At 40.7% G+C, this 17734-nt stretch overlaps 1 protein-coding gene across 1 annotated transcript; it reads right to left on the bottom strand.

Annotated features, from left to right (window-relative positions):
- Positions 1-305: 305 nt before the first annotated feature.
- On the bottom strand, positions 306-1004 carry LOC143540669 (uncharacterized). The gene has a single exon (XM_077033664.1). The coding sequence runs from the start codon at positions 1002-1004 to the stop codon at positions 306-308; it is 699 nt and encodes a 232-aa protein (XP_076889779.1).
- Positions 1005-17734: the final 16730 nt, after the last annotated feature.

The following is a 17734-nucleotide window of genomic DNA, read 5'->3' as shown; positions in this document are numbered from 1 at the left end:
TACCAAGTTCGGTTTGAATTCGGTGTCAACTGCGTAATTTTTCTGAACCTTGGCCATATTAGCCTCTACATCCCATGGTTCTTCTTATTTAACGACACTGCATTACCTTCCTCCTTAGGTTCTCGACAGTATTTTGTCATATGCCCTTTTTGTCCACAGTTACGGCACCTAAAAGGAAACTGCTTTGGTTGGTACCTTGATTCCTTGTCTCGGTTCTCTTCATCCGATGAATCTTCTTTAGAGTTTTCAACTCGACTCTTTCTGTTCCATTCTTTCTTCTTCGGTCGTTCACATTTCTCGTTCTCCTAGTACTTACTCTTGTCTTTCTCACCATAATGGTTCTTATTTTTATTAAACCAATGCTTCTCCTTCCTTCCGACATACAAGGCTTCGCTCTCGGTTTTAACCGACACACCGGCTAACTGTTTTGCTAAGGCTTCTTGACCAGCAAGAATATTTTCAAATTCAGTTATACTCGGTTGGGTCGCCCACCCTTGAATAGCGGTAACAAAGCTACGATACTCCGGACTTAAGCCGTGGATGAGTATCCGCTTCATACGAGCATCGCTAACCCGAGACTGTGGATCTAGCTCTCCAATCTCGCGACATAAATTCTTAACTTTGTGAAAATATTGTGCGATCGGAAGATCTCCTTGGAAAATCGTCATCAACTCACCTTCGACTAGTTGCAATCGAGCATCATTCTTCTTCGTGAATAAGGTCTCCAGCATATCCCACGCTTGCTTTGGGTATTCAAGATCTTGAATGTGATCAAGAACATCATCATCCACCGTTGTCTTGATGATAAACATTGCCTGGCCCGTTTTCACCTGCCACTTCCCGATACTACCGTTAATATCGTTCGCAGGTTGTCTCGTCTCGGTACCGTTCGTTACCTGCCAAAGATCTTGACCTTGAAGATACGATTTGATACATGTCGACCATTGTTTATAGTTGCTCTGGTTCAGCTTCTTGATTCCTCCAACAACTTGTAATTCTGCCATTATTTTGCCTAAATAAACAAAACCTCAAACTGTTATCGACTTCTGGTTGATCGAACTATGGTATGCAAAACCAGATTTAGGCTGGCAGCTTGTGGATATTTCACACGGAAAAGGAATTATCGAAGTTGCAATATTGACTTTTGAGGAGCAATTGATGATAGCTATGGTATAGCTCACGATAGTGGATTAAATTCACCAAAAACAAAACAATATAGTATACTAACAAATACAGTATATTAACAATAATAAATTACTTCACCTCCTGGTTGCAACGAACACAAAAACCCCACAAAAAAGAAAAGAGAGGTTGGTTTTTTTTTCTTCTTTTTTCTTGTTTCGTTTGATGAACCAAACAAACCGCACCGACTCAACTAACAGAGATGGCTCCCGATCAATCTTCAAGTAGCCTCCGCCGGTCGAAAACACGAGCCTGGATCATTAGGCTCTGATACCACTTGTTAAACCTTAGACAAGCGAATCAAGAACACCAAACACGATATTGCATAAAACGTTTATGCGACTCTTTTCAATAATAGGAAAAGAACAAAATCCTTTCTACCACACTAAAAATAAACCTATTAATGGGTTTATATAACACCCACAATTATAATTCTACTCAAACTAGGAAACATAATCATACTAGACTTCTAATTTATTTAATACTAATTAAAAGATAACTATGACACCAAGTTATTTTAACTTGGTCCGTGAACTTTTGATATCCACCAAACCACCATTGAGATCTTCCGTACCACCCTTATACTTTTCGCATTAACCATTCGGGTCCTTCAAGTTGGTATCGCACCAAGTTTTACATATTATAGCATCCGAGTCTATCCGCACACAAATTCATCATCCTGAACAAAGAATGATACATATAGTAAACATAATTCATAACCGAATTAATATTAAAATTCGAATAAATATTCAAATTATAATCAATATCAAACGTCGAATCAGACTTCGAATTAATTGCCATATTCGTTGGTTAAACACCATTTGTGTCAAGAGTATATTCTTACTTAACTTTGGACCAAAGCCATCATTAAAGATCTATGGTTTGAAAACAACCACCTGATGATGGTTTCTTTAATATTGAAGTCCAACATATTGAACCTTTCATTAATTCAATTTTGAATTAAAACAGTTATGTTGTATAAAAATGAATTTTCACAAACATTTAATTCTTTTATCAATTAAACATTTTATGTATTTAAACATTCTCACCAACAGCATGCATATATGGATCTTTGTTGTAATTAAGTAATCACTACCTTTACTTTTAGATGTATTTAAAAAATAATTAGAACACATACCCGTTTGTGTCGGTGGATCCTTGGACCCACTTGGACCCGCTCCATTCGAACCTTTGTTGTTACCGGAAAGTTTCACACGACAATCCTTCTTGAAATGACCCGCGTTGCCACATCTCCAACAAGAATGTTTCGTTTTCTTTTTGAACTTTTTGTCATCATAATTAAACTTTCGTTTATTGTTCTTAAAATTGTTAAACTTTTCAGTTTTCCCATCATGTTCAACAACATTAACCGAGGATGAGGCTTGTAGTTTATCTTTGGTTTTATCCACTTCTTGAGCCCGAAGTGATTCTTCAATTCAGATATGACTTCCTAATTGAACCAAAGATAATTCCTCCTTTTGATGTTTAAGGTTATACTTAACATCCTTCCACAAAGGTGGAAGTTTGTCAATTATACTTGAAACCGAAATCGACTTATCCATTATTAAATCATGTTGTGTGAATTGACCCAAAATATGTAAAAGTTCATTGTATTGCTGCATAACGGGCCTGGAATCAACCATTTTATAAGTATTAAAATTACTAACCAGGAATTTCTTGCTTGAGGCGTCCTCCGCCATATATTTTGATTCAAGCGAATCCCAGAGTTGTTTTGCGGATTCTGCATTTTGGTGAACATCAAAGAGCGCATCCGACATCCCATTTAGTATGTGTCCCCTGCAAATGTAATCATCGTTTTCCCATTTGAGTCTTTTCCTTGTTTGATCATCTGTCTCGTTTTCAACTTCTTCCGGAAACGGTGCGGAGAGAACATAAACAACTTTCAAAGTTGTTAACAGGAAGTGCCTCTTCTTCCTCCAACGTCTAAAATCTTGCCCTTCAAATTTCTCTAACTTTGCAAACTTGCTTGACATATCACGAAAAGATTCACCCGAAGCCATGATTGAAATAGTTTGTTCTTTGTTGTAAATCTTGAATTGAACAGTGAATCAAATGTGAAATATTGCTTGGATTATACTAAGAGTCGTGTAAACACTATCACAACAAACTATTTGACGGTACGATTAAATGTTTGAACGGATAAAACTTAGTATTTTCAAGAATCGGATTTTGTTTATGAGAGAATTCTTATGCCATATCTTTTGTTCGATGATTCTGGTTCGTATATATATTCTCATAATCAAAGAATGATTAAGGGATAATCTCCACAAAAATCGGAAACAGTTGTTAGCAGTTATCTCTCAAAACTGAATTTTAATTGAATATTAAAATTCAATTAAAATTCAAATAAGCATTGCAAATTATTTGTCTCTTGTCAAAATTGATATGACACCTGGCCGTGGCTAATTAATTCACCAAAAAGACTAATACAACAATATTAATATTAGGCGAAAACAATATTAATATCTGGCTCATTAAGCAGACTAATAACTCATTACAATTATCCGGCCTGGACCCATAATATTAGTAATAAAGACTACTCAAACCGACAATATACGAATATCTTATTAGAAACAACCGAGCCCGTCTACATCACCTAACTCAGTTAATAAGTAATAAGATCAATCTTATCGACAAGTCAATCCAATATTACTAATCATGTCGATAACGCTAAAATTACCAACACAATATCTTGACGCAGGCGTGCGCATTGTTTGGTTTTGGACCGTAACCAAAACTATTTCGTTTCTATGAGCGGATAAATACAGGCATTTGAATGTGGAATTAGTTTAAATTGGCTATATATTTCTTTGTAGTAAAATCTATGGTTACTTTGGTTGAGAAGTTAATTTGTAGAGACGTAGGGTAAAATAGGTGGAAGGAAATTATCTATTTAAAAAAAAAGAAAAAGAAAAAAGATGAGGAGAGCATTTCCAACCTATCCCTCATTCTCACCTCTATAATTACACTAAAAAACACTATATTTATCTCTTCTGTTTAATTAAATAATATTTTTTTATACTTTTATCATTACTGTTTTCTCTCTCTACTCTATAATTTACCCAAAATCATTACCTTTTCCCCAAATTTACAAAAAATCACTACATTTTCTCTCTACACCTTATAATTACACTAAAAAACAATCAAAACCCCACCATATAATTTACAAACTCCCCTCACACAAATTTTTTGGAAGTCTGCCCAATCGTAGATGTGGTGGACCGGTAGACGGTCGAACCACGCTCTGGTTGCCCCAACAAGCGTCATTTGGAACATGTAACACCACGTGGGTTCCGTCCAATTGCTGACGGTTGCCCCCGCTATGAATCTTTTCAAATGATCGTCTGGGTCAGATATACCATCATATGTGCCTATGTTGGACATTTGTTTGGCACTTTTCGGGGCAATTTCTTCCGCAATGTCCCTTGCAAATTTGGACGTTCCCGCATTTGCAATAGTTGGTCTGAAGGTTTTAGAGAAGTCACGTGGGTTTCCACCCGCGTTTTTTGGTTTAAAGGTTTCTCCAAAATTTCTTCTGTGGAAATCTGCTTGTTTACGCTTCCCTTTCGCCTTATGGCGCGGGTTTGCGTCACTGTCAGATTCTTCCCAATCTTCATCATACTCTCACTCATTACTCATGTTGAGCTGTTGTCGAGTGTTTCCGAACTCGTCATTAGCCTGTTGGAGTGAACGTAAACGTTCATCCAACTCAGCTTGGAATTCTTTCTGACGTGCTTCTGCCCACGCTTTAACTTGATCAAGTGTTTGGCGGGGGAGTCTCGTTTGTTGTTTCTCCAACTGGGTATCAATGAATCCCAGGGGAGGATTGTTTACTGCACTTGCCCCGGCTTGGGTAACCGGGGTAGTGTTCGTAAAAATTGTGTACTCGCCGGTGTTCCCCCCAGTAACTAGGGTTGTGGTTACCGGGGTTTCTTGGTCACTCGCTGGCCTTGGCACCGGAGTAACCTTAACCATCTTTCCAGAGGTTTTGAAAAACTGAGAAAATTAGTTCTAGCTTTTATGCACGGATGGCGCCAATGAAGAAACACTAAGTGACCCCGGCAGATTACGGATAATCTTAGGGCTAAGTAGATGTTTCCCACGAGGGTTGGGTCCAACAAAGATGGTTATTCTTCTGATGACCTGCAAAACAGACACCGTAAACTCGTCACTGAGAAGAGGTGGTACCTCCTTGTGACCACCCTCCGGCGTGAGAATCAGACTAGATTGCTCTGAATATAAGTGTATATTAAGAGAAATAGCTAGAGAAGATAAGATATGTGATGATATGAGATCATGTAAGATAATGATACCGTTCCAAGGTGTTGGAGTATTTATAGCCGAAGGTAGGTTTCCAAGCAGGTACAGCCGGCTGTATAATATTCCTTTTCCACCAACTGTGGGCTACGTACGTGCCATGTTGGTGGTTGGTGGGTAGGCAGCGGCTGATAGTGACATGGCCGGCTGTGTACTATTCCTTTTCCACCAACTACAGGCTATGTACGTGCCACGATGAGGGTTGGTGGGTAGGCAGCGGCTGATAGTGACATTTTGTACTGGAGCATGCTCCTCCTGTACTATTGTCGGTGAGCTGTCACCCTGTGATTGGTTCATGGGCTGCTTTGGTCAGATTGTAGGTTCCCTGGATGGATCTGCACGGGATATCTCGATCTACACAGGTGCGGAATCCCTGCGTAGGTCGTTACGAGCGTAGAACACGAATCAAACAAACACACGATACGAATGAACACACGTTATATTATAACCGAAACACGTGATATAATCACTGAATACAGACTCAATACTCTCTGGTTCTCACGTCTCTCGACTCACACACGCGTATACGATTAAGTTCAACAACACTTAAACAATCCGTGACCTATCTTATAAATACACGACAACTTCGCCTGATATGTTCAGGCGAAGTTGTTGCTAACTTCGCTTGACTAACAAGTTCGCCTGATAAGCGAACTTGTCAGTAACTTCGCTTAAACATAAACAAAACACAATTAACATTACAGACTGGATTACAGACACTAGACTATGAACTACTGACATTATGCACCAACAGACTCCCCCTTGGCAGTAGCTTCATATCTTTATCTTTAAGCACTTGTCTTGTAATCTTCATGCATGCACTCCCTCTCTTACACAGACCGTGACTACTCGCTGATATTTCCTCGCTTCGTCTTTCCAAGCAGGAATATAGAATATCTTCTTCTCGTTTAACACCTACAGATCAGCTTTAGATAAATTAACGAGATGCATCGGATCATACACTCTTAGCACTTCTTGTTCGTCTTTGTCTTCCATCACGGCTTCAGCAGTCTGGCAATCCACATACCACCATTTCAGATCTTTCAGCACATCTTGAGGCATAGTCTTCATTGGAACCTCTTTCAAACACCGAATCGGCTTATATTTCATCACCATCAAAGGTTTGCCATCTGCTCTCATTCCTCTTTCAGTATCTTCAACTAATTTCCCTTTCTGTGGTTTTAACAACTCAAACTTTTTCTCTTTAATACTTTCTTTCCATACTATCTTCCTAATAACTCTGGCCATATTATCATCACTTCTATTAATCAACCCCAGTCTGGCCAAATCCTTTACCTCACACTCAGGTAAGGTATTTAGAGATCTCAACGTCCTCTTAAAGTATTGGATCCCATCATATCTTTTCACCACGAACACTTTTAGCTGTTCATCATATAACCAACAGATAATGCCTTTCTTTGACTCAGCGTACCCTTTAATATTATAACTTTTCTTGAACATTGTAGGTACCACTGGCTTCTTCGTTTTGATAAACCAATGAGCATAGCCTTCCTTCCATCTAGGCTGCTCCTCCCATTCTGTATCATCAACTACTGTATCTTCACATACATTCGACTTCTCAACGGTTGGAAGCTCGTGTTCAACATTCTCCTCTACAATTTCACCTTCTTCAACATCATCTTCTATCACTATCTGTGCACCAATCTTCTCAATTTCTTCTAATGGCAGCACATCATCATCACACACATCATCATCATCTAACATATCATCATCCAACTCCTTCAAGGCATCGATCACATCATCTCCCATCTCCTCGTCATCTACCATCACCACCTCATCACCACCAGAACCGCCAGCTGCACCTGCAGACTCCCCCTGAGCTGTGGTTGTCCCAAGAGCTTGAGTAGTTCTTGGCAACTCACCACCTGCACCTTTCGATGCATTGGGATCATCGTCTCTGTCATTCTTCTTCTTTGTCCTGAGCTCGTCGCCTTTACAGCTCGTCTCCCCCTGAGATGCCAAGAACTCCTTCATAGCATCTATAATTTTTCCATGTTCAACCAGGAGGGACGACTGTAGTTGATTTTCTGCTACTAGGCGTTGAATAGCTTGGGTCTGGATAAGATTCACCTTTGATTGTTCTGCCACGACCCGTTCAAGTGCAGCTATTCTTTCCGAGTCTGATAGGGTTGCATCGAAATCGAACCTCATGTGAGATATGTCTTGAGTATACTGAGGAGGGATTTCGAATGAAACCGGGACATCAGAAGTAGCTGTGGACGTAACCGCAGGTGGTATCGTGACCGACAACCCTGCAGTGTGAACCACTGTCGACTCAATAACCTGTGCAACAACCTCCGACGGAGTAAGCGTTGGAGGCGGCAACAATACAATATCTGGAGTCGTCAGCTGGAGTGTGATGGATGGGAGGCCAACAGATGATGATGTAGCCACCACGGGAACGTCCGTGGCGCTTGGCCTTGTGACGTGTAATGGTGTAGGGACAATTGACATACCTGACAGTGCGGGCGGAGCGAAACGTACCACCCTAGAGCTCTCACCGGCTCCCCTACCTGCACCTGTCCTGTCCCTTCTTGAACGTCTGATCAACTTATGAATGTCTTTTTCTTCTTCTGACTCACTGTCGTCATCCGTCCTCTTTCTCTTCCCATACGTCCTCTCTTGAGTCACCATCATACGTCTTGCCTCATCCATTACATCATCAAAATCTGAGTCAGCCACCGTTGTAGCTGCCCTAGTAACATGCACAGTCGAGGCACGTTCAACAGAGACCTGAACGTTCTCCTCTGGATCCACCCGATCCATATTAAAGAAGCCTTGACCACCAAATTCTGCATCAAGGTCCACTTCCTCCTCCGGTGACACAACAGGAGCAGCAGGTATAGCTTGAGGTGCTCCTGCCTGTTGTGGTGCCGGGTCCCTAAACTCATCCCCACGAGCAGGCACATACTCCGGGTTGATTAAGTACCCAAAGAGTGGAGTATGCCTAGGACGCAGTTCAGGCTTGCTTCTAGCACTTGAAGTTCTACATTGAGCAAAGATACGCTTGTTCACACTCTCCACGTATCTGATAGGGCGCGTTGAGGCAACGTGGGAGCAACATGATTCAAGATCATTTGGAGAAATTTTGGATACATGATGAATCTCTCACGCCCCATTGCCCTTCGCTGTCGATCAATCTCATAGAAGACCATCTGACTCAAGCTGTAACGCTTGTTATAAGTCAGAGCAGTCATCGCCGACTGCAAGGTCGCTCCCATCCCGTCAGTGCCCGCCTTCCTCTCTGACATGCAGACAATCATTACGTGCATGAGGAAGCGCCACTGATCGAGCAAGAAACCTTTCCTTCTTTGTGTATCCCACAAGGGACCAGAATATCCCATTCGTAGAAATGCTCCATCACGGAACGGAGCAACGAACTCTGTCGGGTCGTCCCTCGTCTCCTCTCCGAATTGCAAAGCCACCCGGATTTGTTCAGACGAGAACTGAACATTCTGACCATTTACCGTTGCACGCATCACCGGGGGGTCGACGCGGCAGTCATGTTCCACCGTCTGCCAGAAATCCTCAATGTTGGGCAAGGAAATCGGCAGAGTTGTCGTAATGGCGTGGAATATCCTCGACGTAAAAGGAAGGTGATGATTTCGCGGAAATCATCAACTCCGCTCGCTTCCGGGTCTAAGGTGATATACATGTTGTGACCCGGGAAGAACTGTCTTTGTTGATCTCCTCCATCATCACCGCCTGCACCACCAGCTCCAGCAATAGCAGCCATATCTGCAACAAACGAACCAAGTTAGATAAAAGTTAAAGCATAACACAAGTTCTCTTGTTACCATGAGCGAAGTTGTGATAAAATCTGTATAGGCGAAGTTAAAGGTGGGGCGAAGTTGGGAACAACTTCGCTTCATCTTTAAGTTCGTCTAATAACTAATAAGTAAAAAGGTCCAGGCAAAGTTAATGATAACTTCGCCTCACCACAACATCGCCTCAGGCGAAATTAAACCTCAGGCGAAGTTACGGATAACTTCGCCCAAACTGTAAGTTCGCCTGAATCTGAATCGACGACAGTAAGGCGAATCGAACGACGTGCAGTTGGTGATTTCGGAGATCAAGGACTCCGAAATACATGATTTTATGAAGTTTTATACGTTCAAGTGGTTTACTATCACGTAAAAACAAGTTTGAAGTCGGGTGTTTAAGGTTTCGAAAGACGAGGTCGATAATCGAGTCGAAACGACCGATGATCAACCTCAAAAACATTGATTATACGATACTAGAAACCTTACACACCTTTAATCACGGAATGGAATCGAAATAAGTACACAGATGATGTTGATCGATAAGTTCGCTAAAGTGTCGGAGTATAAGTTCGCTGAAGTTTGAAATAATGAAAATGTTTGACCTTAAAAATTCCTTTATATAGGAGCGGAGTTATACAGGCGAAGTTGTGGATAACTTCGCCTAGGGCGAAGTTATTCACAAGTTCGCCGATATATCAAATTTTACAAAATCAACCCCTATAATTTGAGCAATTTGCAATTAAGTTTTGAAACTTCCTTAAAGAGTTACATGACACGATCAAGACTAAGTAACCAAGTATAAAATCAACAACTACATAAATAGGAAAAACTTTTAAAAATTAAAGTACAAGGGATCAAATTTCAGTCTAGACAGGGACTACCATGTTTTAGAAAAGATCCGAACAGGAATCATACTAACTACGTGACTGTCACATAGATCCGTGTTTAGCTGTATTATGACATAAAGAAACAGGTTGTAGGCAGGTAAATGACTTAAGATGGTTTTCATCGTTTCTGTGATACGAGTTAAGTTCAATTAAGCTCAAAAATTAAGTGGGCAACAACTCAGAGATTATGATGCCTCCTATCTATTCTCAAAGCGTATTTGGCTTTCCCCAAGTCACCCCGAATTGACTTCGACCCATAGTGTCTGATTAAGTTTGTAAGTACTCTTCATCTGCTTCCCGTTCTCTTTCTTACATCATGATTGACATGTCAAGTTAAAGAATGTCTTAATGACTTTAATTTTTTTTTTTTATTATTTATTTTTTTATTTTTATTTTTTTTATCAAACACATAGAGAACAACTGCAAGTCCCGAATCTGGATCACTGCAGTCTCTTGACACGCTTTCTTCACAGGAATCAGAACACTAACAGGCTCGTGTATGACTGGGTAATCGCTTTTCTGCCTATCATTCGGAAAGATATATATGAAGACATGCAGAACTCTTAAGAAGTTTCCACATAAAATCGAGTAGATTTAGTTAGTATCACTTTTACTTTTACGCACCATAAAAAGCTACCATGACATACAATGACTGTTCTAAAGCCTTTTAAGCCTAATAACTTCACTAGTTAAGCACACAGAATCAGTAAATCTATCATTTTCCAAGGTTGGATCAATTTTCTGTTAAAACATAGTAACAGAACTTCTTACGAAGTAGTAGACTTGAAAAATAATTTCATTTCCCTAAAAAATTTTTTTGACTTCAATCGCCCCGATCAATTCAAAGTCTTCAGGTAAACGGTTATCCTGCGAATCCAATGGATTAGCTGGACCGACCACATACAAGTATGTGTCCTTCTAACTAAGTATGATCGACTAATTTTCAGCGAAAGAATAAAAAACTCATCATAAACCGCCCCGGTCACTTTCAGTCATCTGGTTAATGGCAACCCTCATACTCTACAAGTAGAAAATGAGGACCAAACATATCCGAGGATATGTCTTTCAAACTGAGGTAACCGACATAATTTTAAGCGATAGTGACATTTTATTTTATATGCACAAAAAGCATGGTTACTCGGGATTGATCATCCCATTCAACTCAACAAGGTTTTGAAATCTTGATTTGTCAAACGCTTTAGTATATAAATCAGCGAAATTATCAAGCGTATCCACCTTTTCAAGCACAATTAGTTTCTTCTCAGCACAATCCCGTATAAAATGATGACGTATGTCAATATGTTTAGTTTTACTGTGCTTCACGGGATTGTTAGTTACTGAGATAGCAGCTGTGTTATCAATGCAAATAGGAGTAAGTGAGAAATTCAGACCATAGTCGCGTAACTGTTGTTGAATCCACAAAACCTGGGAGCAGCAGTTGGATGCTGCCATGTATTCTGCCTCACATGTTGAAATGGCGACTGATGTCTGCTTCTTGCATTGCCAGGACACTAATCTGCCTCCAAGAAACTGACATCCTCCAGTAGTTGACTTCCGACTCTGATTGCACCCTACATAATCAGAATCTGTGTAAGCGACTAGCTCCAAGTCTCCTCCTCTCGGGTACCACAACCCCAGCTTCGGCTTGCCCTTGAGATACCGCAGTATCCTCTTCGTACCCTTCAAATGAGATTCTTTTGGGTTTGCCTGAAAGCGTGCACAAAGACAAACAGCAAACATTATATCAGGCCTAGAAGCAGTTAAGTACATTAAAGAACCTATAATAGCCCGATATTGGGTTGGGTCCACGTCTGCATCATTGTCTGAATCAGCACCCAATTTGTGATTGACGCATACTGGAGTATCGAATGGAGTGCTGTCCTCCATCTTGAAGCGTTTGAGCACATCATGGACATACTTGGTCTGATGAATGAACATCCCATCCTTCTTCTGATCAACCTGCAATCCTAAAAAGAAAGTTAGTTCACCCATAGCACTCATTTCAAACCTTTTCTTCATGACGGCCTCAAACTCCTGACACATGGAGACTTTTGATGCAGCAAAGATAATGTCATCCACGTAGACTTGCACCAGCAGGAAGTCGCTTCCTTCTCTCTTGAAGAACAACGTGCTATCTATCTTCCCTCTTTCAAACCCATTTTCAAGCAAGTAATCTGATAAGGTTGAGTACCAGGCACGAGGTGCCTGATGTAGTCCATACAACGCCTTGCTTAACTTGTACACGTGGTCTGGAAAGTCTGGGTCCGGAAAACCCGGAGGTTGCTCAACGTACACAACCTCATCAACTTTCCCATTTAGGAACACACTTTTCACGTCTAACTGAAATACCTTCATCTTCTTATAAGCAGCAATGCCAAAAACAATCTAATGGCTTCCAATCTTGCCACTGGAGCGAACACTTCATTATAATCAATCCCCTCTTGTTGATTAAAACCTTTAACGACTAGCCTCGCCTTGTTTCTTATAATAATCCTTTTCTCATCTCTCTTGCACTTAAAAACCCATTTTGTGCCTATCGCATGCACATTCTTTGGTTTTTCAACCAAAGTCCAAACTTCCATTTTCTTGAATTGAGCCAGCTCTTCTTGCATGGCTTCGACCCACGAGCTGTCCTTTAGAGCCATTTGATAATTCTTTGGTTCAATCTGGCTGATAAAGCAGGTGTACAAGCATTCGTTGATTATGCCTGTCTCCTTAATGCTTGTGTAAACACAGGTGTGCTCATTCAAGCTACGTCTTGTTTGTACACCGGAGGACACATCACCAATCACATTCTCCAAAGGGTGATCTTTATGAATTCTCGTGGTCGGAACCGAACCGACATGCAAATTGTCTTCCAAGTTAGAAGAGAGCTCGTCAATGGTTGTTCCTTGCTGAGAGTGAAACGGATTGAAAAATTCTTCTTCAGGAGAGGCAGCAGGGGTATCGATAGCATTTGATGAGGAAGGTTGACATTTATCAAACAGCTGTCTTTGCACTAGATTTTCTTCCTCATCAAGGATCATCTTCGTAGCAACTCTTTCTTCTAGTTCTGCACTATCCAAATAAGGTATGTTAAAAGACTTAAAAAGTCTATCATAGTCGAAAAACTCAGCAGGTCCGTTGCTTGGTTTTGGCGGTTTGTAACTTGTGATATCGGTGTTACACACCACCTCAACCTTGCCTGTCGATGTATTAAAGACACGTCTGTTGGGAGTCCCAACAACATAACAGACTAAGATTCCTTCATCGGCTACTTCACAAAAATTTAGAATTTGTCTTTAAAATCGAACAAGGGACCCGAATGGTTCAAGACCACTCAAGTTGGGCTTCCTCCCATGCATAAGCTCATAACACGTTTTATTAAGTCTTTTAACAGTCAAGACTCTATTCAGGATATAACATGCTGTAGCAAAAGCTTCAGCCCAGAACACCACAGGAAGCTTCGAATCAGCCAGCATAGTTCTGGCTCCTTCAATTAACGTTCTATTCTTCCTCTCAGCCACTCCATTCTGTTGCGGAGTATACGGAGCGCTGTACTGGTGCTCAATCCCTTTCTGAAGGCAGAAGATCTCCATTTCAAAATTCTTGAACTCCGTTCCATTGTCACTCCTGATGAACTTAACCCTTTTATCCATAACGTTCTCAACTTTGGTAATCAAATTCTTCACCATCTGAGCCGTTTCATCTTTTGATTTCAGGAAATATACCCAAGAATATCGTGAGTAATCATCAGTGATCACCAAGCAATAAGAAGTACCTCCTAGACTTTTTGCATTCACGGGACCAAAGAGATCCATGTGAAGCAATTCTAAAGTACTGACAATAGAATTGACCTTCTTGGTGTGATGGGATTTCTTGTGCTGCTTTCCCTTCTTGCACGCTAGACATTTGTCTTCAAAGTTGAAACTTTTCAAGGGAACGCCCAGCACAAGTCCATTCTTGACAATGTGGTTCATCTTCCGAAGATGAATGTGCCCCATTCTCCTATGCCACAATTCGGACTCCGATTCGCTCGCTTTTGTCATAAGGCATGATTCTTCCGTGGCCATTTCAGTCGACCTCATATCCATAATATACGTATTCCTCTCACGTGGAGCCTTCATCACAATCCACTCCTCTGGTATCTGAAAACCCGGATGCAACACAATCGCCTCATTCTTTGTAAAATGTACGGTGTACTCCTTATCACAGATCTGCGACACACTCAGCAGATTGTGCTTCAATTCTTCGACAAAGTTTACTTTCTCTAGAGTCATCTTTCCATTAGACACCGTTCCCATTCCTGTAATCTTGCCTCCACTTTCTCCAGCAAAGCTCACTCTCCCTCCTTGAACAGGTTTCAAATCGTGTAACAAGAATTTGTTACCCGTCATGTGCCGGGAACAGCCGCTATCCACAACCCAAAGATTATTGGCAGCCCTGTTCAACTGTTCCTGCACGATTAAAGCAAAGGATTAGTATCTAGGGACCCAAGACCAATTGGTCTTGGATCTATACATCCCGAACTTTGGCTGTCCAAAGTTAGTATCATAATCATTTCTGTGAGTCCTAACAGGATACCTTCTTGTGGATTGTCTATGAGGCCATCCAAACTGTCTTGAATTAAATGAATTATTAGTTATGGTTTGGGTGTTACCAGTGAAAAACTGAGATCTATTTCTTTGAAAACCTGGATTAGTCCATTTTCTGAAATTCAATGGGTTTTCAGTTTTAACATTAAATTGATTACTGTTAGCTCTTTTCTCAGATTTTAAAGGCCTCACTCCTCTGAATTTTTGCTTCAGAGGGCAATCAGCAACAAGATGTCCTTGTTGATTACATCTAAAACAACACCTGTTTTCAACTTTCTTATCAAAAGTTGTCTTAGATGTTGAGGCTGTATTACTGCCCGTTTGTCTCACATATGGTGGTACATACGGGTTTAGTGGAGACTTCTTTTCAGATGTTTTCTTTATCTCTCCACTTTTTGGTAATACTTCCTCTTGATTTGTCTCACTCGACTCAGAAGACTTGTCCGAGTTAGATGAGACAGGACTCGGAGCAGAAATTTTAACACTTGCAACAGGCTTACTAACTTCTGGTTCTTTAGTAGTAACTGGAATTGGAACTGTCTGAACAACCTCAAAGTCAACAGATTTCTGATTACTAGGGTTAAAAATGTAATTGTGATTATAAGGTGGTGGAACCTCATGATAACCAATTCATCCCCTCTTAACTGAGGAACCTTGATCACTAACAAGGTGATCAAGAATAGCAGAGGAATTTCTGAACTGCTCAAGTTTTCTATTCAGTTCCACCACTTTCACCTGGTGATCAGCAATCTGTTTTTCTCTTTCAGCTATTAGTTTGGTTTTTTCTTCCAAAACTTCATAGCTTAGATCAATCACTTGAATTTTTTTAGCAAGTTTTGCTTTTAGACTTTTAATATCTTTTTCACAAGCTTTTATTTTAACTTTATAGCTATTTTCTCTTGCTTTTGTAAAATGATGATCTTCTTTTAGAGTTTTAAACTCAGCATCCAAACTAACATACTGATCAGTTATAGTTGCTAATTGCTCAGACAAATTTTCACATTTAGAACAAGTAGGTTTAGAACATACATCGGAGAGATGGTCTTTAGCATCAGCCATAAAAGCTTTTTCTTCTCCAGTAGCTTTTTCACTTTCTTCATTTTCAACATTCGCCAAATTTGCCTGTTCAAAGATTTCTTCAGAATGCAGGTTCCAGTTATATTCACCATCTTCTCTGGAAATCATGGCACTATAATCTTTACTACCCCCATTATGCTGTGTAGACTTGCCTTGACCACGTTCTACACGCTCATTTCTGCACTCCTTAGCAAAGTGGCCGTTTTGCTGACAGTTGTAGCATCTTACCTTCGTCTTGTCAAACCCTGGCCTTCCACCGACAAACTTTCTTCCGGTCTTTTTCATAAACCGTTTCACTCTTCTCACGATCATAGCCATCTGCCATTGCAGATCCATTTCTTCCAGATCATCAACATCAATCTGGTCATAGTCTTCATCCAACATAGCTGGATCAACAATCTTCCCCTGAATGTAGTTCTCATAGGAAGCAATAAAAGAAGCATAGAGAGCAAACTGCTCTTCAGCAGATTTGACACTCATAGGCATCTTAGAGTAGTTGTTGCTAGGAATACTTGGAGAGCAACTACTCTTGCTTGCTTGCGGTTTAGAAGCACTAGATCCACCTGCTACAAAGCAAACATCACCATTCGTGTTGACTGACACATGCCCCTCATGTGATGAGTTGGCGCCCTACTCTCCCTTCGAGTAGTAGGCAGCTGATTCAGTCTTCGAACCTGAACTCGAGTTGACTTTAGCACCATACATACCTGGATCTTGAACCTGATCCGTAGGTGTCTCCTTTCTAACCATGTTAAGCTCAAAGGTTCGGAGCTTGTTCACTGCTGTCTCAAGGTCATAGTCAGCAAAGTCTTTATCTTCTCTCATCAACACAGTATACATCTCCCATTTTGGTGGGAGAGCATCAAGAAGCTTCTCAACAATCTCATCTTCTTTGTATGCAATTGAATAGTTGCTGAGTTCAGTCATCAGATGATAATATCTGGTGATGATATCATCAAGTGATTCTTTTTTCAGATACTTGAAGACCGAGAATTGAGTTTTGAGCAATTTGATCTTCGAAGCACGGATTCCCACATTTCCTTCAAACCGGTTCTCAAGAGCTTCCCAAAGCTCTCTTGCTGTCTTGTACTTTCTAAAAGTATGAAGGATCTCTTGTGGAAGAGCCATAGTGATAGCAACATGAGCCTTGCTCTCGGCCTCATACATCTTTTTCTCTTCTTCTTCCATTTTGCTGTACTTTTTGATCTGATCACGACCTTCGTGCTCCATAGTTGGTGGAATATAACCATCCTGGATGCATACCCACATTTTCGCATCCTGGTACTTGACATATTGTTCGAACCGATCCTTCCAAGCAACGAAGTCAGTTCCTTTAAGCAACTTTGGGGCCTTAGTAGCTGACCCTGCTTCTACTTACATCTTAACTAACTCTGAGATGTTAATTGACGACATCTTTCTCAAAAACTAAGAAACCCGGAAAAAATTTTTTTTTCTGAAAAGTACTGTAGGCGAAGTTACGGATAACTTCGCTTAAGTCTTAACTTCGCTGAAGAACTTCGCTGATTCTTAACTTCGCTTGAGGTAAGCGAACTTAGGAGGTAGGAGGAGTTGTAGAGAACTTCGCTTGAGTTAGGCGAACTTGAAAAGGTAGGCGAAGTTGTGGATAACTTCGCTTAACCTTATATCTTCGCCGAAACCCTACGAACAGTGACGGCAACTTCGCCTGATGAACACGAAGTTTCTGCAGATCTGATTTCTGGGTTTTTCGAGGTTTTTGACGGTGTAAAGGGTTGAATACGATGGTAGGAGGTAAGAATGACACAAAAACACAGAAAACACGTCCCGCGAATAGTCGAAACGGGACGACTTCTACACCCGCGTGAATATCCCGAACCACACAATTGAGCAAAAGCTCTGATACCAATTGTAG

Source organism: Bidens hawaiensis, unplaced genomic scaffold, assembly GCF_021521415.1.
Source record: "Bidens hawaiensis isolate Kalapana, Puna unplaced genomic scaffold, B.hawaiensis_p1.1 tig00012287_1, whole genome shotgun sequence".
Classification (NCBI taxonomy): domain Eukaryota; kingdom Viridiplantae; phylum Streptophyta; class Magnoliopsida; order Asterales; family Asteraceae; genus Bidens; species Bidens hawaiensis.
This window is presented reverse-complemented; position numbering and strand designations above follow the sequence as displayed.